We start from the raw sequence: 27,001 nt of genomic DNA on the forward strand, positions 1-27,001 counted from the left end.
GTTAAAAGAAAGCGACAGCAGACAGAGGCCCACAGCTGTGCTTGTGGGACTCAGTGACGGAGCGGATTAGTTGAAGATATTGTGAGGAACATGAAGAGCTGCAGGTGACGGGCGGCGGGGCCCCGCCTCCTTCACAAAGCAGCAATCTCTTATCAGTTTGCCCTGCCGTTCAGTGGAACACCCTCACGCCGCACTAAATCAGTTGCCCGTGCCATGATGGCAGAAACAAGAACCTGATGATGGATACCACAACCACACTTGTTTGTTTGGCCGCCCCTTCATATCATCCTTGTACATCCCAGGCCTTCAGGATAAAGACACGTTTTCTAGTTCACCCCTAAACACGTCGATTGAGGTTCTGGTTGTATGGTCACCACTTGGCAGCTGCCGCTCCACCAAGAGAACAGACTGCCGGGGTTATCTATCCAGAATCTACAGCAATCTATTGAGATGAGGCGCCAACCTCCGATAACCCACCCTGTCAACCAGTTGTGAGGTCTTATCTTAATTCTTTTCATCCAGCTCCCTGGGAAATAATGAACAGCGTTGGGAGGCAGCCAGCGGGTGGATTGCCTCCGCATTGTCCTGCGCTCGCCCTCGTCGGCACAGGACGGCGGGTTCCTCCCCTCCTCGGACAACCGCTGTGGCGCAGCGTTGAAGTCACGTCGACCCCGGCGGAGGCCCAGACTGTACCGTTGTGGCCCTCGTGCCATTTTAGAGGCTCTGTCAGGGAGACGCCACCCTGACTACGCTATCCCAACGAGCGGTGCGGCGGCGTGCAGCGTTATGGAGCATGCCCGAACAGGAACTGGTACAATCCTCATATAGTGAAGCGTTTTTGCCAAAGGAAACTTTCCAGACACATTTATTGGGCTGATAACATTACTCAAACACAGTGTATGACCATTGTAAACAATAAAACAGAAAAAAGGCATCAGCTCAGACTTGAGAACCGCTCCGGACTTCAAAGTGCGGCAAGCTTTTTAAAATTCTCAACTTTAGTTTTTTGTTTTTTTTTGTGCGTTTTTTTTGTTTTTTTAAATCCTCTTAATATATCTGTTGAATGTTAATTCATAACTTTTCTTTACATATTAATTTTTCTGCAGTATTGGTAATTATAATATGTACAAACGAGGCCAAGACACTGCTTGTTCTGCGGCCGTGGGAAAGCCCGTAGGTATTTACTCGTGTCCCGTGACATGACTGGTTTTGGAAAAATGACAAAGTACAGTAAGGCCGTGTTCCCTCTCTGTCGGTTTCGCTGATAGCATGCCTTGTGGGTAATGAAATGTCTGCGTGGGGCCGCGCGTCGACCACTTCGTCTCGACCGGAAAGATGGGGGCAGTGACTAAAGTCCACGGATTATCCCCAAAGTCAGCAACATTTTGTATGTACAAAGGCTTTAAAGTCCCAACGTCGCCCTATTGGTTTGGAAGGCTATCACATAAATGCTTCCGTTTTTTTAATACATTTTTTAACTTTGTTTCCAAGTGTCTTCTTTTGGTTTTCTCCCCAAAAAAGTTTTGGTATCAAAATGTCAGAATAGATATCGTTGTACAATGTGTGTGTATGTGTGTGTGTGGGTGTGTGTGTGTGTGTGTGTGTGTGTGTTGGGGGTAAAAGGGCTTGTTAGCTTGTGCTAGATCAAAGGGGTTCAAACTGTTCTCAATGTATGAAAAGAAGAGTCTCTTCGCTCGCGATACAAAGTTCCTTAACTGGTACAATGTCCGGTGTTGTTCGTCTTTATACAATGCCATGAAGTCATCTGGGATGAGATGCAGCCTCGAGCCCCACTTCACATCTCTCTGCCTCCTCCTCCTCCTCCTCTTCATCTTCCTCCACCTCCTCCCTCGCCTCGTCCCGCTCTCTCCGTCACCCGTCTCCATGCTCGTCCAAGGGAGGCTACTTTAGCAACCACTCGTTCACTGGAAGAGAGGAGACGGACAGGAGTGAGAATACTGATTTATATATGCAGCACTCTCCACAGTTCAGCTATTCTCCGGCGTTACTCGCAGGAGAATCCTCCCCGCCCCGCCCGCCACACCATATTTCATCTTGAGCAAAAACACCCCACATACAATTCAAAAGGAGTGGCACTCGAGTGAACGGGTCGGGTGTGTGTGTGTGGGGGGGGGAGCAGGGGTGGCTTTATGTGTTGAAACTTTACCTGAAGCGAGCACGTGCCAAGAACACAAGTAATCAATGTAATTTGATCAAAATTATTATTATTTTTTTTAAATTAAAAAAGGTGTCTCGCTGTTCGGTGCAAGACAAGATGTATTGCACTATTATCATAATCACATTGCCTTTCATCAGCTGAAAATTAAAGAGTAAGCACACACACACACACACACACACACACACACACACACACACACACACACACACACACACACACACAGCTTGATTAGCTCCCAAGCATCCTAGCTTTCCCCTTTAGATCACCTCTCTCGGGAGGAAAGGAGTGGCTTTGTGCTCTAAAGGTTGACCTCCTACAAATCACCAAAGAGATGTATTTTACCTTTTAATGAGACCCACACCCCTCTCATACACACACACACACACACACACACACACACACACACACACACACACACATACACACACACACACACAGACACACATTCATACTCCCTGGAGAAGGTCTTTAATTCTCCTAACAATTAAATAAGCATGTCGGCTTTCGTGGGTTTTCCGCCGCGGCTCCCTGGTTATGAGGGCGTTTGTTTTGTCTGAGGCGGGCGGGGAGGATTGACATCTACCCCGCAATCGCTGCGCGGAAGAAGCTTCTTTGAAGGAAGGGGGTTGAGCAGAGAAGAACACAGGGGAGAATGAGGGAGAGACACAGACAGAAAGGCAATCACTGCCTTGTGTGTGTCGTTCGTCTTGGGGCGAGATAAATAAATAAGTAACACAATGACTAGCGGGGACTCGGGCTACCACTCGCCTGTAGCCTATTTACGCTTCGGGGGTGATATTCAGCATTCGGTGCGGCAGCTGCCCAGATATATATTGGCTGAAACAGAGGAGGAGAGATGACAGACTGCCGCAACACCTCCCGGGTTGCAGTGAGCTGTGACAAGACAGTTTTCAGCCTCTCCGATCCGCCAGATCTGTCTGTCGAGGCCAAACAGGTGTTCTGACGGCGCGGCCATCTGACTCTCGGCTGTCCCTCCTTCTCTTTAGCACATCAATATGCAGTCGGCACGACGTCAATCGTCAGCTGAGTGTCAGCTCTGCACTTAAATTGGATATTAATTTAATTCCTGAGAACAGTGAGCGCAGGTCAAGCTACATCTCCTGGAGTCTGTGTGGATGTTGAGTCGGCGTTTGTATGCAGCATCTGGAGGCAGCGGGACAAGATTTTAAAGCATCGGATGTGTCGCCGTTTGTAGTTGTAGTCCAAGTAGTGTTGACCGATCAACCCAATAAGGAGGCTAACATTGGGGGAAAAACTACGCTATTACCAAAACATTACCGTGTGTTTACAAAGGTATCTCCTTAGCATTGTCATGTTGTTGTGACTCAGATGCGACCCCCAACTGAAGCTCTCATTACTACTCTCCACTACTATTGACAACACGTTTCTTGTCCCATTGGGGCCCCTTAAAAATACAGTGCATATCCCACAAAATAATTTTGTACGTCATGCACGTAATCATGAAGTAGAAACTTCAGGAAGTAGGAAGACCGCAAAAAGAGACCTCTGTTTTCATCACAATGTGATACAGAAAAAAAAACATTGTTGATTTATTTGTCACATTACTTGCATACTTCAGTAACTTCTGTAGCGATTTTAACCCAAACACTGATCTTTTTCTAGACCTAACTAAGTAGTCTTGACACCTAATCTGAGTAGTTTCCTGTAAGGACAGAAGATTATTTTAAAAAGATTGGATGTGTGTAACAAGTGGAGTTTGAAACTAGCGCCGGCTTAGTTGGGAAAAACGCACGAAAAGGAGGTTTTGGTTGGATATCATACCACCCGTTAAACGAGGATACGCTGCACATACTATTATATCAAATGCATGACAACAGAAATGTCAAGAGATGGCGATGACACGGTCTGGTTTCTACCTCGGTATTGGAGCTTCTGGACCCGGTTGTTGGGGCAGTCTTTGCCCTGCACGCTGAAGTTGATGTTGGTGCGCATGCAGCGGTTGTTCAGAGGCTGGACCGGGCGAACGTTGTCGCTCATGCTCAGGAAGATCTGAGACGGCTGGTTCTGGCTCAGCAGCCGCAAGGAGTGCATCTGAGATGAGGACAAGAGGAGGGTTGGAGGGGGGGGGGGGGGGGGTAAGAGGTCCGTTAAAAGGCGGCCAAAGCATCATGGAGATGTGAGCCAGGCGTTTTGATTCACTGCACTATTTTCCAGGGGGGGCCTGTTTGGAAGATAAAGAGGAGGCAGAACCTTCACAGGCAGAGCAGTAGTAAGAGGGTGGACCCTGTGCTCACCTGCATGCGTGTGAGGTACACCGGCTTGTTCATCAGGATCCATGTGGCGGTCTCAAAGCACGGAGGGATGGTCATCGATCCTTCATACGTGATAAAACTACTCGTCTCCGGGTAGATCTCCTCTATGTTCAGGTTGGTCAGTAGATACGCGTCATCTGCAGAAAGAAAGACAGGAAACAATAACAAGACGGCCCTTTTAAGGTTTTATCAGGGGATGTACTACGCATTGTCGTTTAATGTGTACCAACGTCATTCGTTCTTTTGTTATCAGATTGAGGATGAGCTCACATTTGGATCAAGCCTCCGGTGGCTTCATTTTTACGACCTGGAGGTTGCTGCTGGGTGTGTGTGCGTAGTAGTATTGGTGGAGAGAGAGAGAGGTAGAGGTAGAGAGGTAGAGACCGGAGGAGAGTTTAAGCCTAACGGTGAAGATACCTAGGGGTCGCATTGATGTAACGTTGGACAGATTTTTCTGGCATTGCATCCTGTTTTTCATGAAAGCACTGCCTGTACAGCTCTGCGGCGAGCAAAAGAACTCAGCTCACCGGGTCAATACAGCAGGCACTGGTGAATTTATTGATTTAATTCATTGGGAGAAAAAAAAACATTTATATGGCAAATGTATTGGCGAATACATCAGGCATATGTACGTTTTGCAGTTTCTGACCAATGTTCACTCTCTTTTTAACTCGTTTTGGTCTCCACCAACAAACAATGTCACTAAAGTCATGGGCGGGACATTTTTCCGGGCTGTAAAGTCAACCCCTCCATTCCTCATCAAGCTCGTCTTTCAGAACTCATTTTTGTTTCTATTTCACGTCTTTTATCATGTAGTGTTCTGTGAATGACAGGCTGTTGGTGTTTCAGCACAAAACCTTTTTCATCCAAACTGTCTCCACTGTCAGGACGCTAATTAGACAGACTGCAACTCCCTCTCCCTCTTCACACTCCAGTAACACGCTCTCAATAACTTGTCATCTGATGGGCCTCTGTCTATTATAATGAGGTCACCGTGGTGGACTACTGCCGTCCACCACGGTGGTTAATGCTTCTTCAGCTGTGCTTTGCATCACTGTTAAATACTGCCCCTTTAAAACAGTGTTATTCAAAACTTTAAATAATAATAATACAAAAACAAAAACAAGCTTGGTAGGCTTAATTTGAGAAAATCCCCATTAAAAAAAAAGTATCTTCTCTGATCCTCCACGCATGAGAAGAGGAGCTCTGTTGCTGATGTTTGATCATGTGGTTGAAATAAATAATTCTCTTTGGATGGTGTGTACGGGCCTTTGTATTAGCATTTGCGTACATGTGTGAAAAAAAAGAAATAAAATGTAAAAATACAAATTTGGCAGCAGCACTGGCCGAGGGAAATGCCTGAGGCCTCTTGAGCATGAGGGGGCGGTATGTGCATATGTGTGAGTCAGCGTATATGAGGGCGTTTTGACAGCTGTCAGAATCCATGCTCCTCCTCGGTTCTGCCAGCCAGACCCTGAGGAACCCACCCCCACAGCACCCACACACACATTCCCCTTGCTCGTAGCCTCCCACTCCGCCCGGCACCTCAGAGACTCCTCCCAGCCACAAGGGGTCAGTGTGTTTATCCAGTCACTCGCTGCTCACCCCCCCATTAATCCAATTATTTGTGTCTTTTATTCAGACGAGCCCCGGGGCCATATTCCAGCAAATGACGCCTCTCCGGTACGGCAGGCCTGGCAGAGGGGAACCTCTGGAGAGCAGCTGCCTGACATGCCGCCTCGCCTCGCCTCGCCTCGCCTCGCCTCCTCCAGCTATCAAGAGCTTCCATGCGGCCATGTCAGCGTCCCCTTACTGCTTCATCCCTTCAATTAGCACTTTGAAATGAAGAAGCTATGCTATAAAGGAACAACAAAGTAACATACCTATTGAGAGATATAAAAATTGAGTTTGCTAACCCTCCACCGACGGCTATTGTCTAATCGTAGCCTCGCAACCATAACGAGTCACAGCTGGCCTCGTTAGCTTTGGCTTTAGATCTGCCTGGTGCTGTTGTAAGAGGGATACCAACATAAATGCTATGCTTATAGAAAGTTTGGGTTGCAGTAATAATTCAAACAGTGTGTGTGTGTGTGTGTGTGTGTGTGTGTGTGTGTGTGTGTATGCTCCAATAAGCTACAGCCATTAGCATGAGCGTCTGACGAGCTTACTACCTACAGTAGTGGCATAATGCTAATGAGTTGGGTTAAATATTGAGCTAAACAAATGTAATAAAAAATCCGGACTGTGTAGTAATTTCCCACAATATGGGAGCCTGTCCTGGATACTAAAATGAGAGTTTGATTTTTTTCTTGATTCAATTTATGCAGCCATCAAATGCATGTTGAAGACCCACTTGCACGGTTCTGGTATTTAACATGAGCAGGCTTCATTCCATACAAAATCATTTTCCAAATGACTCGTGAAGCAATGTTTAGCTCAATCAGCTAGCTAGCGATCTCGCTACAGCTAATTAAATCTCTCAGTTTCCGTTTCAGCTGACAACATGAACAGTTATAGGGTAGAATTAGGAAGCTTTGTTTTTCTGTCTCAATATAAAAGAGCCATTGTTTCAAACATTTTGAAGAATTTCAAGCAGTGAATCTGTCACTGGTAGCTCCATACACTGTGCCATGTCATGCAAAACAACGGTACAACAACAGTGAAGAAGTCTGAGGGAAGTGTTACTTGGTGTCTCAAGGTGATTGAGTACAGATGTTAATAACTTCACATGGACACTTACTTTTGTATGTTATTCTTGTGATGGTGTCTCTGTTCAGCATTCGATTCAGGAATGAGTTTGATGTCTCCGCAATCTGGATCAAAAGACAGAAAAGAAGAATAAAAAGGTGAGGTTGAATTAAATATACATAGAAAAAGGTCTGATCATGTCATGAATTACGAGCTCATCTCAAAATAAACTAAATTGAATCAACCCACTTCAGTACTTTAAAGGATAATGCAAGTGCATTTTAAATCTATCACCTTTGATGCCCACAAAATGTCTGAACCCACTGATGTATTTTGCACAGCCAGATGCTTCTACACTCTCTTCTTGCACTGCTGCTTTGCCTTCTGGAAAACAAAGGATCCCACTGTTCTCAAGAAACCATTAAGATCAGCTCAGACACACACTGCTGCCGTGACAAAAAATAATCCATCCTGGTAATTACCTTATATACGTGGTATTCTCGTCCTTACTTGGAAACAAGTTTGAGTCTATCAGAGCTCAATGTGACAGAGTCCCTGCAACGTGCCATCTTCTGCTCCCCTCGGCTAAATTGTGCCTCTCTCCCACTGCACGAAGAATGGACTATTTCTTAATGAATATACGTTTTCAAACAATTTCATACTGCAAATCAAACATTTCTACGAACAGATTTGGTTGAACAGCTTGAGTCTTAGATGCGCTCCTTCACACACACCTGAGCTGTCCACCTCCCCCATTCCAAGCTTGTCCTGTGTTTTCCCGTTTAGCTCATAGTAACAATACCAGCTACCATCGTTCTTCCCTCCACCAGATTGTGAATGTTGCCATATTGCCATTATAGTCCAGCTGTTTCCTATTCCTCCCTGTTCCTTTGGACGCTGTGCCTGCCTGACAGCTCCCTGTTCTGAAACCATGCCACCTGTCCAGATGCTTCCTGCCTTATCTGACTTTTTTTTTCTATTTGGATGTCGCTGAACTGTAAGACTGTTTTTGTCCTGAATCCTGTATTCTACTTGCTGTCTGCCTTCGGGTCAACTTCTTTGTTGTTAAGAAGCTGAAATGTGAGAGTCACTTTTAGAGTTTCATTGTTTCCGAGCAATAGCATTTATCTGCTTTGTGGCTTGCATTAGATAAAATATGGGATCATCAATTCATGTGGTCAGCTTGACCAATGCAATATTATGAAAGACACATTTAGGGAAATCAAGATTCAACCTGTATTATGTTCAGTGGCAAAACAGTGTATCGAGGGAGTGGTATATTTCATTTTCTTAGAATAAATAACTTGACTAAATTCCCGTTCAACTCTAAATCCATCATTTGGCTCACAGACGTACAAATGGCTTTTCTGCATGCTTTTTCTCGGGTGAACCAAACATTTGATAGTTTCCCCAACAACGGACACCTGAAAGAACAGCAGGTAAGCAATATGATGACATTTCTTCTTGAGCAGCAGTTCAGGGTAATAGGTATGTAAAGCTGTCAAAGCAAGCACTGTATATGTCATACAATTGGTGAAAAGAGGGAAGTGACAATGGAAGGAGCCTAACAGCAGAATAGCGCACCAGCTCCTCTATGGTATGATTGGTTGAAAGCTGTTTATTGTGTGGATTTTCCATTAGTTGCCCTGGAAACACATGCTGCTAATGACAAACATCAAAAACATCGACCGCATTGATGATAGAAATCTCTCAGCAGCCTGCTTTCTCCCAGAAGAATACAGTAAGTCTAGTTAAATGAAAATCAACTGCATTCAATCACATAATGAAGTTGGATTTGTACAATTCTTGCTTTCTACAATACCTGTATTTGTCAACTACACTAAGGTTGCAGAAAAATTGTGTATAGGGCAATTAAATGCCGAGGGAGTCTGGTTCGAGTTACTTAAAACGCATAACCATTCATGACCATGAGCTACTTGAAACACATGGTCATGCGTATGAAAAGATATGAGGTACAATTGGTGGTAACAGAGAAGATTATTCAGAGGTTAGAGTCGGGTCACAAACTCAGTTCTCCTGCAAAGAAATCAGCATACTTCTGGTCCTGGCCAGTCCAACACCCAGACCTCCACACCCTTACTGTGCACATGAAGGGGAAACTACTTCCTGCATTGGCAGGAGCCTTGAAGGGTCCCGGTTAGTATGGTGCGTCAGGCTAGATGGTAACTCTCAATATGTGGAACAGTCGAGAGATAGTTGAGGTGAGGCATCGACTTTGAATGGTTACGGCGAGGATACATCAGACTATATAGAAACTCTTCATTTGTAAAACTCTCGCGAGATAGTTGAGCAATGGCATTGATCTTCAATGGTTAAGGTTGGGATCGGTTGTCAGGCGAGATGGTAACCTTCGATTTGTGAAACAAAACTGTATACAAAACTGACCATGCTTCACGTAGCACACAATGCAACTTCCTTTTTAACTCTGCGAGCCGCTTTTAAAATAAAAGCATCTCATCTTAAAACACACGAGCACGAGAGGCCGGAGGAGAACGGCCTCGCTGCGAGACTTTTTTAGGACGCTGATTGGTTCAACTGTATGTCACTCATTTATATCTTTAATCAGTGGTTCTTAGACCCGCCTTTCTTGGGCCAAATCGATGTGACCCCAGCACGTGCACGGCACAGCAAAGACGTGCACAGCGCAGCTCAGAGGACAAGCAAGAAAAGCAGATATTTTGCGCAGATATCCTTTTTTACAAATATTACTGGGTATATTCCATAGCTCAAAAACACAAATATTGAATTTATAGATTTTTAAAATATTATAATGAATAATATTGAAACTGCAGCCCATTAACTGCCCCCAAAAGCTGTAGAGACACTTTTAATTCTTAACTCTCTCTGCTTGACCGACTCCATTGTTCAGTCTCTCTCTCTCTCTTAATTCCGAGACATGCTTACTAATAGCTGAAGGAAGCGCCCTTCTCTTGACTCCTCTTTGCCTTCCTCCTCACTCCATCTTTCTCTCACTCATGCTTGGTGGACTTCACAACTCTAATTGTCGAGATGTCTTTGGGCGAAGTGATTAAAAAGAGATGTGCTCATCTCGCCCCTCCCCGCACTGCAACTGAAATTACTTAGTCTTTGACCTGTTCCCTGTGCTCTTCAGGCAGACATTATGCCTTTCCTCGTCACTCATGCTGCTCACTAGTTTTCCTACTTTCTGTCTTTCTAATTTCGATCATTTTCTTCGAAAATCACCTAAGGGGATTCAATCATTCAGTTTTCTCTATTTCAGAAATGGTGTGTGAAAAGTACAGACGGTACAAACCATAAGAAACAGCTTAAGATTCACACATTTCAATCGACGATGAAAAGAGTGAAGTGAGAGAAATGGCCTTGCTTTCACTGCAGGAGCCCAGCCCGCCGTATCTCTCTATTGTGCGTCTGTGTTCCACTGCGAGCGCCTTGTAGATGTAATCACCCACTGCTGTCTTTAATGGTGCCTCACGACTCCACGTCTAGAATAGGGCCCTCGCTGGCATTGTGACTCACAGCAATATGATTGGAATACTGACAAGGCCTTAAAAAGCAGGGAAAAAGCTTCTACTCTAAGACAGTCTCATCAGGACTACCACCAAAGAGGCTGACAATTGGTCCGCTTTACCAGCCCGGTCACTGAAATGTTGCATGTTGGAATACTCTTTATTTATATGTGGATTTTTTTTGCGTTATATGGGCCAGACATTATTGAAAAAGTTAGATTGTATATAATATAATAAGAGGAGAGAAGCGCTGAGTTTACGCTTGTTGCGTAACATTGTTAAGCGTGTGACATAATGCAGTCTGTAAAGGGCAATTGTTATATATTTACATTAATTGCGTTGTTAACTTACAATATGTCACTTTGTTACATAATTAAACAATGATCTTTTCTTTTTTTTTTCTTTTTACCTCAAACAAGTGATGTTGTTGTGTAAACCCTCACTAATCATTTCACAATGTTAACCAAGTGGCCTTCTGTGCTTCTGTATAAGTTTAATACTAGACTTATATGACTGATATATGGTATATAGACTGATATATGGTGTATAGACTAATATTTAATGCCTGGTATTATCAGATTGCTACACATCTGAAGGTAATGTTTAGCTTGTGCTTGCATTAGCAGCACTCACAACAGGAGCGCGCTCAGTGATAACTGTTGGAACACTGAAATTGTTTGGAGTTTTTACAAAGGCTTGTCCTAATGATTCAACTGGATGACTTGAATGTCTCTTCAAGCCTTTGCCGTGTGGTCAGAAAATGACCAGGACTGGATTTTCCTAAACCATGGTCGCTGAAAGATTCTCCTGACTCTCCTATTGAGTTCATATGTGTGGCACATGCGCTCATTCATTTTTTTCTCCAAAATAAACATGATTAGTATCTACCTCTACCACCCATTTTCTTCGCCAGCTAAGCTTAACAGAGCTGTGGTTTCAGATCCATTCGCTCGAGCACACCTGCAGCACTCCACTTCCGAAGCTTAGCTTCTCTCTCAAGCGTCCTTGGATCCACTCTGCTGCTGGTTGGAGGGTGGAGTCAAGGAGGGTCGACCTAGGTCAGCGTTTCCTCTGTCTTTTCAAGACTAAATGACGGCCCCATTGACATTGGGGAGCTAATTAGCAGTTAGCAGCTGAACCTTTCGGCCTGGGTACTCACAGTGCCGAGGACGTCGGCTGCCTCTCTGATCTCTGAGCCTCTCATTAAAGTTGCCGACCTCTCATATACAACAAAGAGACAGGAGAGTACCGCCACCACTGCTGACACAGAGCCAAGGAGCACGTTGTTTCTCCCTGCAGGATAATTGGATTGCTAATTGTTTGTGAGTTCTTGAGTCTAACAGTTTAGAAGATTTCAGCGAAAGACACAGCGGGAGCAGGAGAGTGGAGGGGTGGAAGCACCAAGTCATGCTGATTAATAATTTACCTCCTGACAGATCTCTCTAAAACCAATATGTGGCTACTAGACACAAACACAGACTAGTCTCACTTCCAGGGCAAATAATGATGGCTGGACGGGAGCCCATGGCGTCTTTACACCAATGCATGAGGCATTTATTAGCGTCTGTATGATACACAGCCGACTGTCAACAAATTTCAATGCAAACCATCTTCTTACTCGACACTCAGAGAAACTGACATTGTATAAAGAGCGAGAAAGTCAGCTAAGGGCAGGAGGCAGAGGAGGTGGATCAAACACAAACATGACTTTTACAGCTGTTCCTGTGCCATGCGAATCTTAAAGTAAATGTTGACATTTTGTCACGTGAGTCTCAAGTCAGGTGACTCTTTTTGTCACTGGCTCGTCATGTGAGTCGTTCCTGAGAAGACGAAACCTCATTTTAAAAAGACTAAAAAATACTTTAAAATGAACTGCTGCTAGAGGGATACAACACTGATGCTAGAGGGGTACAAAACTGATGCTAGAGTGGTATAAAACCGATGCTAGAGTGGTACAAAACTGATGCTAGAGTGGTACAAAACTAATGCTAGAGTGGTACAAAACTAATGCTAGAGTGCTCCCTTCAGGAGCACGGCCATTTTGTTCCATGGCTGAACGCGAGCATGTCTGGCAGTCCATGAATGAGTATTGTTATGAGTATTGAATGTACTTGTTTGTAAAAACGTCACAATCAGAACACACACGTGTAAACATGGAGTGAATGACGTCTGGATTCTATTTTTTTCTTCAGTGGACCTTTTCACAGCATGTGTCATAACCGGATAAGCAGGGACAGAGCCATTGTTATTGTTTTAGTAACAGCAGTGCTGTTATGACAAGTCAAAATGTCTGCTATCAAAGAGGCTTATTGTTTTTCATTGTTTCATGGCAGTAAATACTCTGATCATTTCCACGCCACAGGAAAGTGAATTTGTGCCGCTAAGCTTCCCATTATATATAAAGCTGAAGTGTGATGTTTCCATGGAGTCAGCCACCTGAGCCCTGTTCGATTATTATTTTATATTTTTACTTCTAAAATGTATATGAAGACAATATCAGCTGGACTACTTTATGAACTTTACATACATTTTGACATGGATACATGAAATGTGCTCTCTGCATTGAACCCATCCATATCTATCGATGAGCAGCGGCTGCTCAGAAGCGCCCAGGGAGCAAATGGGGGTTCAGTGTCTTGCTCAAGGACACTGACTACCTTGTAGTTGCTGGGCGAACACACTACTCATGAGCTACAGCCGCCGTACTGCTAATGATGAAAATGCCTAAATGTGGTGATTACGAGGCCAGATCTTTCTGAATATGATTTGTAAAGGTCACTACAACGTGTTGATTCCAGCAGGATATGTATGACATCTGTTTGTTCTTGCATAACTGACTTGTGACGATTGTGAGTTATGACACATAAAAAAAGCATTGCAATTTATATACAAATGCTGGTTCGTATGTTTTTACAGCCTGACATGTTTGTGACCATATCAGTGTTGCACAGAAAACACTTAAATAAACACTTTGTTTACTTTAATTGAGTCTTGTCTGTATACATATATATATATATATATATATATATATATATATATATATATATATATATATATATATATAGATATAGATATATATATATATATATCTATATCTATATATAGATATATATATACATGTATATATATATATATATATATATCTATATCTATATCTATATATATATATATATATATATATATATATATATATATATATATAATGTTCTCACAGGCTTGTAATTAGTGACTCAAATTCAATACCTTTAGAAAACTACCGTTCAATGGTAGGATCAGTATTCCGTTGGATTTTCAAGCTATAACCATTAGAAAATGTCATGGCAGCTACTGGGTCATGACAGGCAACAGAAAAAAAGAAAAAAAAGAGTGCTTTTGAGTGAATACAGCCTACACAGTGGCAGGCAGGAGGTAATTAAACGTATGGGGGAGACTTACCTTCATGAATATGGACACTATGACCAATCCATTGGGGCTTTTAGCAGCTTCTGTATAATTAGTGTACAGCTCATGATTGTAGTGGATCAGTTGAACCTGGAACATAGAGAAAGACAAACAAATCACAATCTGAAAGCACATTGCGTAATATCATCATTTCAGTATAAAAATGGGGGAAGGAGATCTTTCATCAGCTTCGAGACACGGACCTTCTGTTATCTGTTGCAACTAATGCACCATTAAATAGTTTCAGCAGTTCGGTTCAATTCTGCGTATTCCTCGCTTTGCTGTTGGCTCAGACTCGACTGTACGCTTGGATTGTATGAACCCAGTCGTGGCCAGATCTGAGACATTTCACCTTGAAACATTATGAAAGTGAGGCACAAAGATGATCTCCACGTTGAGAACAAACTAGTGAGAATATGGGAGCAGAAAAGCCGTCTCGTGGATCTTTATTCCATTCACCTAAAGCTTTCCTCCCTGCTTCCTCATGTCAGATGATTTAAAAAGGAAAAATCAATTCGGGATCAGATCCCTTCAATGAATTCCCAGACACTCAACGTAATGGAAGGAGGTGCGTTCAGAGCATTTTTTAGACGCGGACGGAGATGATAAGAGGGGCATAAAGAGACGAGGATTCTGCCATCATTTGATACAAAGCCAGCATTTTCTCACAGGCTAAAGTGAGAAAGCAACTAAAACATCTCCCAGCATGAGGTTAATGTTCACTGAGGCAGATGCTTCATCCACTCCAGCCGTTCAATATTCCTGCCTTTTAATAATGTTTGGACGTGGGCAGGCGGTGCGGCTCAGCGTCCAACTCATAAGAGTGGAAACTGCTGAAAGAGGAGCCCACCGTTAAAACCTTTCCATGACAAAGAGCCCATGAATAGGAAGTTCAAAGCAAGCACAAATGAATCCATCACAACATTTTTTTAAAAAGAATATTTGTGTGTGTATGTATCATGCCTATATGATTAAGTAAGTGGGAAGCTGAAAGGGAAAGGGCGGAGGTGGAGGGGCGAGCGACATGTATTATGTTGTGGTTCATAATCAGTGCCTTAAAGAATTTAAAAAATCAAGATTAAATTGTTCAGCTTTAGGGCAATATTATCTCTTTACACTGCCTGAGGACAATGTGGCTAAATACATAGAGAGCTGAGCTTGTTCTGCACATTTGTATATACAACACATGGCTATGTATCATCTAAAAGTGCCCTTAAAAAGAGGAATTTAAGAAATTATGTAAAATCAAAGAAATGACCTCAGACCACTAAGCACCTGGTGCTACTGAAGTATACTAATATTTGAAACATTTCTTTAGTCGGAGCGGGCAGCATTGGTCTTGTATTGTTAATACTGGTTGTTCGATCAGGATGTTAAGGGCGGGACTATTGACAGTCAATTGCGTTGTGTTAACTTATGTCGCAACGCAGTGGATGACATGCACATGTTCCTGTAACATTTCCCTGGTTTACCGGCATCCCCTTGAGTTATTTTGTGTTCGGGCTGGTAATCGACCCGCTCGTGCTGCGTGCACAACTTCATGAATTACTGGCTTTATGGAGACAGAAAGTCATTCATTCTAATTCAATTAAATCCAATTACAATATATTATTCTGAATTCGACTTCTCTTCTTGGCAAGACCCGTCCTGTGTGGCTGGTTGAGACAACCGGGTAGTCAGACATTGACCCTCAGCAGTCAGTTATCGGTCAGGGTGTCGGACCTGAACAAATCTAGCTACCAGCGAGCACTGGGATTCATATTAAGGCATGAATGATGGGCAGTAATGGAGCAGCGCCTCCTTGTGCCTCCAGAAACTTAAAGTCTGGATAACTGCACAGTTGCTGAGTCCTGATTTTTGAATCGTGGTTACCAAAATTATAACCGTGCCACTTCTCATTACCTTAATCAGCACAATTTACAGCCGACTACAACAACCTAAAACTTCTAATGTATTGCCTTTAAGCTGTGGTACTTCTATTTTTTTTGTAGTAATAAACACAATAGACGGCTCTGAATATAAAACGCATTAAAGCACTTATTTCAAGCACAAAAAGGGCCGTTATGATTTTTACATCTTTCCCAAAGGCTCTCACGCTCTCTCTCCCCACCTCCATAAACTTCTTGTCCTCACTCATTGACAAAGGGCTTGGCATGCGTACTGTACTGATGGATATAAATAAACAAATGCAAGAGGAGAGTAATTATGAAAAGCTCGATTGGGGGAGAACCGAGCGACAGAACGTCTATAAATGCAATCAAGCGGAGGGAGGAAGCGATTAGAGCCCCACGTTGATCTGATTAGATTTTTAGGTGAGCGCGGCAGAGGCGGCCAAAACAACTCATCCACACTCCCTCAATGACAAATTGCACAAAGTTTGCTGCTGGTGGGCAATAAAAGGCCAGAGTGGGCCATAATAAAGTGAGACCATTTGCCAAAATGGAGACAGCGGGAAAAACAAGAGCAAGATGCAGAGCAAACGAGAGTGGAAACAGAGGCGGTAATTAGCCACAGAAGAAGAGAGAAGGGGTAGTGCATGCTGGCAAGGTCTGTGAGCCTGCAGCACTACATCATTTATCACACTGGCCCTCTGTTCAAACACAGACTCGCACAAACTACTGAATACAGTCACACTTCCACCTTTATAAAAGATGCAATCTTTTAGCACTCTGATCCTGGTGCCCATTGGACAGATTGGTGAATCAAGATTGGGCTTCAAACCACAGACTGAGTATGAGAAGTGGACGTACCGCCTCCATCGGTTAGTTAGTTTGTGTTACTGAGATTGTTTAAGTAACGAATACATTTGTATGGACAAAACCTTTTCAGAAAAGCTTGGGAAAATATCCTTTTGATGATAAAACATACATACTTATCCCTATATTTAAATGTTTGTATTTGAATGCATGAAGAAATAACACTGAGAAGCTACAGAATGACTTAAAAACAGACAGTCTATGCTATGTTGATGGTCATTGGCCCGTTTTGTTGGTTATTAAAAGGGTCCTACGTGTCAAATAGAATTGCTTCCGAGAAAAAGCATCCAAAACGAGAAAGACCAACGTCCCCACGTCCCCATGCCAAAACTTCCCATTGAAAGACACTAATGGCTCCTCACTGGGATGGCAGCTCCACCGGGCAGTGCCACCGATTCTCAGACTCCAGAGAATTCTGCCAATGAATAAAAACTCACACTGAAGCCACACTGAGTGAAAAGGACAACGGCGCACTGGGTCTGACAGGGTCACTTCTGCTTGCTTGGCCGGTGCTTCCTGGTGTGCGTGTGTGTGTCTGGGGGGGTCGTGACAGCCTCTTTATGGCATGACGGCTGGCCTGGCTTCGGGGTTAGGGAAATATGAAGACAGCAAGTCGATAGCGGGAAGAGAGTCTGCTCGGGTAACGGCGAGGGAGGGGGGGCTTGAAAGTGCTGGGCTGGAAATGACGCTCTCCATCTCGACGTCCATCCATCCGCCCCTCCTCCTCCTCCTCCAGTTAACTGGAGCGTGGATCCGTAAAACTACCAAACGGAGAAGGCACCGATCACAGTGGTTTATTTGAGCGTCGGCACGACAGACTGCCGGAGCACTAGAAATCCTACTCAACCCATGCTACACTGGCAATCGAACGTAATCCCGAATTTAGTTGCCTTCCTTCATTAATGTTTATTTTAGCATGTTTGCGGGCGTGCAGTGATGTTCCAGATTGCAGTTTAAATCTAAGATCCAACACAATTAGGACCGCGACGGTGCAGACGCGGGCGAAACGTGCTGTAAATAGCAATTAATGATATTTGAGGAAGAAGGGGGGATAAAACTCTATCAAAAAAGCTCTGTGACCGCTAAGCTGCCGCAGTGATATTAGCTCAATGTGATTTTCCATGTGTGTGACTGTTTCAAAGACGACGAGGTGATTGGTTTGATTGATGGGGGTTTAAAATGTTTGGAACAGCTGCCTATGGCGAATCCCTCTCAAACACTTAACATGATTTGTATTAAATATAGCTGGATCCTCTCTTTAGCAGCGAGCGGCGGCTCCTTCAGTTTGTAGGGGCTAACCGTTGAATTTATGGGGTGTAATCCTATTTGTTTTGTCCATCATCATGTTGTTTCATCAGATGATCCGGATAATGGGTGATAATGGGTAAATAAAAGGTCATTAAGGGAACAGCTGCTCAGCAGTGTTTGCTTTTCAATCATTTCCTGGACTCCACAGTTTGAGCGGATAATGGTGGAAAGTGAACGGGACCGAGAGAGGAGAACATCTATGATGGTATGGCACTTTTATAATGGCTTTTTGTCTTTTCTCAAGCGTCTACTACTGTTGTTGAAAGACAGAAAGACAGTGGTGCAGGAATGAGTCCTAAAACCCAGGAAATGAGTCAGCATTATCTTTGCACTTCTGGTTCTCTCGTCTCAAAGAGGAACGGGTTCAGGGATTTGTTCCCCCGACTTTAACTTGTAATTTGTATGCGTCTTAGTTCTTCTTCAACTAAATGTGAACCTGTGGTGGTTCAGAAGGAGCTCAAAATGCTATAATATACCGATATGATGGATATTAATGCTGTTTGGTTGATTAGATAAAGAAGCCAAACTACTATTGTTTGGCTTAAAGGCCCTTTGTCACATGTTGAATGTAGCGGCCAGTTAGCTAGCACAAAAGCGCTACAATCCCATTTGGGGACGGCCATGGCAAATGATCTTTGGCTACAAATGATGCATCAATTAAAGAGTGCTTTATGGGGAAACAGTTGCTTAAGCTCAGAGGACGTGATTTCTACCAGAGGATAATAGGAGAGCTGAGTGTGTAAGAAATAAAATGGTAAAACTTGGTAAAGTAATACCATGTGCAATATTATTATAGAACCAAGGTGTTTCATTTTCGGATTAGACTGTGAAGAAGCTCCAGAGGAGCGAACACACACACAGACACACACACAGACACACACACACACACACACACACAGACAGACACACACAGACACACACACACACACACACACACACACACACACACACACACAGAGAGAAAGAAAAGAGAGCATAAATTAACCCCCAGGTACTAACACGGTTTGTAATGTAGCAGCCAGCACGCATCCCATCCTGGATGGACAGTGAGCTGATATATATATATATATATGTATAGAGAGAGGGAGAGAGAGAGAGAGAGAGAGAGAGAGAGAGAGAGAGAGAGAGGTACAAATTCTTTGCAATAAAAGTCCCCTTTTATTGTGTTATTTCAAAGCTTTTCTTTTGAGGCAGCAACCTCAGGAAAAGTTGTGTTTTCATCAGCAGTAACTGAACAGGACAGCTGGGCCTCATCCCCGGCTCCCCTCCTCTCTTCCCTTCGCTCTCGCCCGCGTGGCTGAAACATGAAGTAGAGCCACGTTTCATCGTTTATCCGGATTGTGCCGAAATGCTTTCCACACCTCGCTGAGATCCAAACTCAAAGCGAGCCGGGCCACCGCGGCACGTGGTCCGACTGACGTACCTTCATTAACATGAAACATCCAGCTACGGATCGACTCTTTAAACGCATAAACACATGGTCAAGTTTCCAATCCACAGATAAACGTTGAGTTCAGGTGCAAGTGGAAAACCCAGTATCCAGGCTTTTAGCACGTTAATCTGGCTTTTTAAAGTGGAAGAGGCATTTTTCCTAAAAGCTAAAAAATAATCTGTTCCATAACACAGGTTTAATTCTGGTAAGTACTTAGTTGGTTCAGGAACAGACGTTGGTTTGGGTTCAAATAAGTTTGTTTGTTCCATAAAATAAGTATGCTGATTACGTAACCGTAGTTAAGAACATGAGTTACTTAACAAAAGTGGTCTCCTATGTTTGCTTGACCATCTTTATACTATTACAATCCCTCTGACCAGCTGAAGCTTGGGATAAAAAACACTTTTACAACGTGCACCGCATTGTCAAGTGGTGAGGAACAAGCAGTTACAGCAAGCGGGCATCCTTTCTTTCTTCTCTTTCTCTGACACAAACATAAATTGAGCAGTAAAGCTACTGTGATGGATTCACAATAGTGGAAATATACTGTACATATTTCTTTAGTTTAACCAGTGATGCTTACTGCTGAATTACCACAACTTCTTCCTCCTCCTCCTCATCGCAGCGTGAAAGGTTTCGGTTGCTTGTGTGACAGGAGTGCTGCTCCCTCGAGCACCTCAAATAAAAGGATGGAAACGGCACGGTTGTCGGCACTCATGATTTTAAACATGCAAACAACTACTTTCTTGGGATGACTGATGAGATTATTGCTTATCTGACACTGAGTGTGAGGATCTGCCTCTTCAGGTCACGCGGCGACCTCATGCTGCCCCGCGGGGATGTGAGTGTGTTCAGCAGCATACTGATAATAAATCATACGAATATAAATGAATGTGTTGATGGATAAGACAGTGAGCAACATAAATGCACCGGCTAATCCTAACAAAGTCTCTCTCTCTCTCTCTCTCTCTCTCTCTCTCTCTCTCTCTCTCTCTCTCTCTCTCTCTCTATATATATATATATATATATATATATATATATATACATATAATCAGAGGCTTATTTGATGTGATATGTACATGGTTGATAGTTTTTAATGTATGTATTTTGGTATTTTTGATATTGATATTTTACTACCACGGACCGCGATGAGAAACAAAACAAAATTGAACACTCAAACACACAAAAATGAGTAAGATGACATAAGGGGGTGATTTAAAGACGAAAGCTTTGGAGAGCCACACGCACGTCCTCCCACGGGCTGCCATTTCAGAAGGATGCCTTGCTTGGAAAAAAAAAGTTGTAATGTTTTCTCTCTTTGTTCACGTTTCAAGGACATGCACAGCCATCTGCAGACGGGCGGCGAGAGGGAGCCATTGGGAAAGAGAGAAGGAGGGAGACACTTTTTTTCTCTCTGCATTTACGATTATGAAACATCTTATTGGACCTTGAGGGCGCTGCTTATGCTTAAAAGAAGAAGAGAGAAAGGCTGGGGTGGGCTCTCGGGGGAGGAGGACGCTTTTCTAGTTGGTGTTTCACTCAGAAGCTGTTATTTATTAGGCAGAGGAGAACACAGCAAAAGGGAACGAGATCCGTTAGCGGGTCTTTTCCTGGTCTTGGTAGCTCTGACAACTATCTGTCTATCTGAACAACTCCTCAACTCCTCACACTGAGAGGCTGGACCACGCGCTTCAGCCAGGTCTGTGGGTTTGTTTGGATGGAGACAATGAAAAAACAACACCGAACGATGACACAATTGATAATTGTGCTTTCTATAAGTCTTTTTTCGTGTCATAACTGCAGTAACGCTGACCCTGAATATGACATTTTATGTTGTAGATAGAGGCATGAGATGAGCGTGTAGACTGCAGATTGTTTAACGCAGAACTTAAATAAAACTATAGCATACAAACAAAGACATTTGTATCCTCAGTTTTCATCATCCCAATTTCAATTCAACTCTCAAGATTCTATGGACAATAAACCAAATAAAGTTCTGACAAAAAAAGAAACAATATCTGTTGCTGTGGCAGGACTGTACACAGGAGGGGGGGGGGGATATTTATTGATGTTGTTACCAAGCGGCAAGCTCCGATTATCCCGATGTAAATTAATGTGGAAGTTTCACAAAGGTGCATTCTCTCTACTGGCCAGCAGGGGGAGACTGCACTGGTTGCAAAAATAAGTTTGGTTGTATAGAAGTCTATGAGACAATGACTTCTCTCTTGATTTATCCCCTCAATAAACATTGGACAAAACAACAGTTGTTTTTTTGGTGTGTGTGTGTGTGTGTGTGTGTGTGTGTGTGTGTGTGTGTGTGTGTGTGTGTCCATATGTGCACATGGTGTCCTTACAGGCTCGGGGGTCACAGCTCTCTCCACCCCGAAGGACACAGTAAACACTCGCTTTATTATGATTTGAATATCAGCTCCCTGACTCTGAGGGGGACAAATGATTATCATTAATTATAATAAATTTGCCTGTCAAGACTGCAATTATTTTGTTGCCACACAAATTGGCATTCATTTAATGGCGACGGGTGGAATGCGGCGGCGTGAGCGAGCGCCTCGTGATTGTAGTTGAGCAATCAAAGCCGGGGGAAGCTAATTGTTTCACTCGTCAAAATGTTTAAAATGCCGACGTGTGTGTGTGTGCGCGTATGTGTGTGTGTGTGAGGGAGTTAAACGCTTAACTGCCATCTCCAAGACAAGCTTGCTCCTGCTGAATGTGTAATAACAATATTTGAAAGTGTCACAGGATCAGTAGGGGGGGTTCTTGCTCTTTTAGGCACAGAGACTCGTCTCTTCCGCTGCATTAATTAACAAAATACATGATGGAGAAGCTGAAATCACAGGGTACTGGAAGTACATGTTATAGTTTTCCAGCCATTAAGGTTGTGTGTGCATATGGACACACATACACACACACACACACAAACGTGTGTTCACTGCAGTTCTCTCGGTGGAGTGTTCTGCACGCACCTCTCCGGAGAAGGCCTGCCCGTTCAGCAGGTGTTCGGAGCCCTGGCCGTCCTCGCTGCCAAAGTGTAGCCGGATCTCCTCCAGACGGTGGCTGTACGTCATCGGCCCTCCGGAGATGTTCACCAGATGCTCCTTGTCCAATCGCAGGGAGACGTGGCGGCCCGTGTTGTACATGGTCCCGCCCACCTGGAGAAAGGAGGAGAAATAGAAAATGTAAAAGGTTTCTTTTCTTTGTGTTGTCTAAAACTCTTTATTCCCACAGGCCATCGTTATAAACATTCCCAACATTCTGTAACGAAGTCGGTGAGAAGAAACACGGCTGCAGCCGTGTTTCTTCAATACTCAACACATTTCTAAAATTGTTGTCGTCATTAAACACAAAAATGTTGGCAACAAATGGACGAAAACGACCAAATCTTCCTCTTCAATTCATTATTATGTTGATTCTAATTGATTCCAGGTGGCTTTCTACAGGTATGTGATGAATAATATATTTAGCTGTAAAATGTGTGAAATTATGTGTTAATCCTCACACAACTTAGTTTTTTTTTTACTGCAGGTTCATTTCTACAGAATAACAAACTGAAGCCAACAAGAGATGAGAGTGAAGTGAGAGCCACGAAAAGGCCAGAAAAAAGAAAGAAAGAAAACTTCTCAAGTTGTACATGGCGAGTATTTTTTGTTGTTGCAATCTTTTTAAGCCTGAAGTTATCAGAACAGTTATTCCTGAAGGCTATTGGTGTATTCTCTCTCTCTCGTCAGTTCTCCGGTTGACTTGACAGAGCAGTGAATCATTTGTTTAGTAATGATTTAAAAAAAAAAAAAAACAAGTGGGGAAAACCTTGAAGTCTTTTTCAGCTGCGTGAGCTCAGGTTTCAATAATAAGAAGATGCTGTTGTCTCGCATTGTTGACAGCTCAGGGTTCTTTTTCTTTTCCTCGTTGATGCCTGTATCATCATCAGCGAGGCTTATGCAGGAACAGTCCTGAGGGCTTTATTTAATTAGGCAGCATTGTGAGCAGGAGGGAGAGGCGATATTGTTAACCGCAACAAGGCTTTAACAAACAACACGAACGAGAGAGCGCAGCCTCCGGTGAGAAAGAAAGGACCGGTAAAGACGGGGGGAAAAAACACAAGGTTTTGAGGGGAAAACACGGCGCCGCGAGAGCCTGGAGTAACGATCTTTATCTGTAGCGCTGCTTATTTATTTATAATGTAGAGTTGTTTCAAAGGGGAAGCATTGATATTCAAGCCACGACTTTTAGGTAGACTTCCATCGCTCTTATCTGTCTCTTTCTCTTCTTTTCCGATCCCTTTGCTTTTCCCTTCCTCTTCCACTCCGTCCCTTCCTTTTTTTAACCACTCGCTTTCAAAACGATCTTCCCCCCGCTTCCCCTTTCCTCCCCTATTCCCAGAGAAAGAAGTCTGCCCACACATTGTAAATATTTTATAGAAGCTCTGAGGAGGAGGGAAAAAAAGAAATCAATGATTTGAAAGGAGAAAGAGAAGAAGAAGAAGAGGGAGCGATGCAAAGAGGAGATAAGTTCGGGGGAGCAGGAGGAGAGAAGGTAGAGGAGCGAGCGAGGGGAGGTCTTTCAGGTTTCCTGGCAAAGGCGACGAGAGTGAGGTGAGATCTCTGAAAAGGCCAGGAGAAGAAGAAAAAAACCTCTCATCTCCCTCAAGACCTCCGCGGGCTATTATTCATGAGGAAGAAGAAGTGATGAGAGGTCTGTGGACTCTCCTAAAATATCCGAAATAAGTGAAAGTCCAGCAGCCTGGTAATAAAGCACACTGTGAGATAATAAGGCAAAATGTGCAGCGGTGGGAAGACATAGGATGATCCCACATGACCCAAATAAGTCTATACCCAAACCTTAAACCAGTGTGTCACTGTTAGACATCACGGTCGCCGTGAACATGTCGATGATGTCGCTCAAAACCAGAACAAAGGTGATTTGTTGTTCCAAGAAAGCTGCATTCAAGCTCCACCTTCCATAGTTTTACCTGTCAATGACTGAAATAACTATATGTAACGCGATGTGGCTTGGTGGTGGACACAGTGGAGCTTTTAGCAGCTAAAGAGACAGTTTGTATTCCCTCAGGAGCTGATGGAGACCAAAAACACAGCTAAAAAGGAGAGTTGAGTATCAGGCAGAAACAATGAGTGATGATGTGATGACACTTTTATAAAGCCATACTACGTCAGAGCTGTTTTACCAGTGCAAAAAACACAGACTGTGTAGCAGTGCATGTAGACGTCACCCGTTGGTTTGTGGACCGCCGTTTGGCGATTCTGTTCTTATAGCAAAATCAACCTGTCAATCATAGTAAAGCCCGCCCTAAAGCACACTCTACCTTCTGCTCTACTTGGTTGTAAATCGGACCATAATTTACTAAATGAACACCAGGCTGCATTGAAGAGGACTTAAAACTCACGTTTACAATGTTTACTGAGGGGAGACATCAAGAGAGAAGTAGAGACATTTTCTCATAAACTTCAACAATCCGACTTCTTTTTGAACCAGAGGCGCTGCCCCCTGCTGGTCAGCTGAGAGGATGCAAGTTTTAAAGGCACTTCTCATCGGCTTCACTCTGCAGAACCTGGGGCTGCCGCCCGGTCCAGGCCCTTCGACCACTGCCCTGTCGTGTCGGACAGTAAACAGCCCTAAAGGGGCGTGGTAATGAATAAACAGACCGACAACCTAAAGCGGGAAAAACTATTTGGAAGCTTGCGCCACACTCTTGTTTCATGTGACTGTTTTACACAGCGAACAGTGTGCAGTTGTTCAGGTCGATTGCTCACGTCGGGGTAAACGGCTCGCAGCTGGCGGGGTAGCGAGGTGTGCTCGTAACGACGGAGGCGACGACAGCGACCGTGTTCGTCTCACAGCGAGAGAGCTCGCGCACAGCCAAGAGCAGCTCCGGTTTCTAATTGGCGGCGCTTCCATCTCCCGGGATCGATGTAACCCACGGCCGGCTGAAGGGAAGCGCTCGCGACAGGCGACAACCAGGAGAGGACATCACAGCAGAAAACTATGCTGCTGAAACTGATGGGGAACGACAAAGACGCTGTATGTGATGCAATCTCGGATATGCTAAATGATTATTTTTTAGAGGAAAAACTCTGCTGGGAGCACAAAAGCACTTTGTGTAAAGAGAGAGAGAGAGAACTTTATTAAAACTCTTTATATTTCAAGTGAAAAAGTGACTGTGTGTGGGGTTGAAAGAGACCATGTTTCCAGCCAGCTGATGGGAGTCAGACCAGTATAATAAAATGAATGCACAGTTGAATAAAACTTGCTTACTTCATTTATCAAGCTTCCGCCCGCAACACTTACCGGACAAAGTCAATGCGGTGGAAAGGTTGCAGACGAAGCTCTGTATTCCAATTCCTCTTTCTCATTATTCTCCAGAGTCTCGACACTTGTGCGTAGTGGAGAAGTAATTATCGCTTGTGGACTTCATATTTTCATTCTCGCTGCTTCTGACAAATCACTGACTTGTGAAGCATTCACGGGCCACAGATAAGCGGAGGACTTATCGGGCATTGCTTGTATATATTAGGCGCCGATGAACACGGCGATCGACAAAAACACAGCTGTCCAACTCGTTTCATGCGTCAACATCAAAACTATTTCACTCATAGCACATTCGCACTCGTTTTACGTTAACGGCTTCATCGGAAAACAGCCTCGTACGAACTCATGATACACATGAATATTCATGTGGCCGGAATCTAAAGCGTTTTGGTGTTTTGAGCTGCGTCACTGAGCTCCATTGTTGTGCAAAAACGATTCAAAAACACTTTACTGACCCACCCCGTAGTTTTTTTTGGGTTATAATTTCGGTGGGCATCCCTAGTTTTGAATATTAGGCGCTTTACGCTGTCATTAAATAGTTTACGGCTGCGGCCGGCAGCTATTTTCACTGTAAAAGCTTGAAAAGGCCACCGTACACTACCTGCTCTGCTGCAAACAGACACAAGAAACCAGCCGGTGAACATAGTGGAGAATTTAACAGCTAAAACAACAGATATTTCCCTCAAGAGTTGGAAGAGACCCAAAAAGCACAAGATAAACGGCCAAATAAGCAACTGTTTGCTAAGAAGTTCGCTTAAGGTGTCAGATCTGTGTACAGAACTTTGTTTTTCCTGCTGCACCCCTGTGGCCAACATAATCAAGTTATTTCTGGTGAAATCTCATCTTTATTTCCTACCTGTCCACACAGTCTAGCTAAAAGCCCATCGCACAGGTGTTCTCACTTCATTAGCCTCTCTTGACGGGTTGTGTACAGACGGGGCTTGATTGACACTTTTAGTTTGAGTGTTACAACGTCGTCATAGTCCTTCTTCCACACGTGTTCTGAGTAGTCATAGCAGGCAACAACACAGGCGTAACAGTGACCATGTGCCTAT

The 27,001-nt window shown here is 43.7% G+C and overlaps 1 protein-coding gene across 1 annotated transcript in view; it reads right to left on the minus strand.

The window, feature by feature from the left end:
• Positions 1–836: 836 nt before the first annotated feature.
• Positions 837–27,001, minus strand: part of ca10a (carbonic anhydrase Xa) — a 175,078-nt gene continuing 148,913 nt past the window's right edge. The window contains exons 5-10 of the mRNA XM_068583221.1: positions 22,589–22,774; positions 14,106–14,201; positions 7,214–7,286; positions 4,456–4,610; positions 4,078–4,252; positions 837–1,925 (exon numbers count right to left, since the gene is read on the minus strand). Of these exons, the coding sequence (XP_068439322.1) occupies positions 1,903–1,925; positions 4,078–4,252; positions 4,456–4,610; positions 7,214–7,286; positions 14,106–14,201; positions 22,589–22,774 (708 nt within the window). The 3' untranslated portion in view covers positions 837–1,902. The remainder of the gene's footprint in view (positions 1,926–4,077; positions 4,253–4,455; positions 4,611–7,213; positions 7,287–14,105; positions 14,202–22,588; positions 22,775–27,001) is intronic.

The sequence above is a fragment of the Clinocottus analis genome, unplaced genomic scaffold (assembly GCF_023055335.1).
Source record: "Clinocottus analis isolate CAN_PGR_092001 unplaced genomic scaffold, fCliAna1.0.p SCAF_19, whole genome shotgun sequence".
Taxonomy (NCBI): domain Eukaryota; kingdom Metazoa; phylum Chordata; class Actinopteri; order Perciformes; family Cottidae; genus Clinocottus; species Clinocottus analis.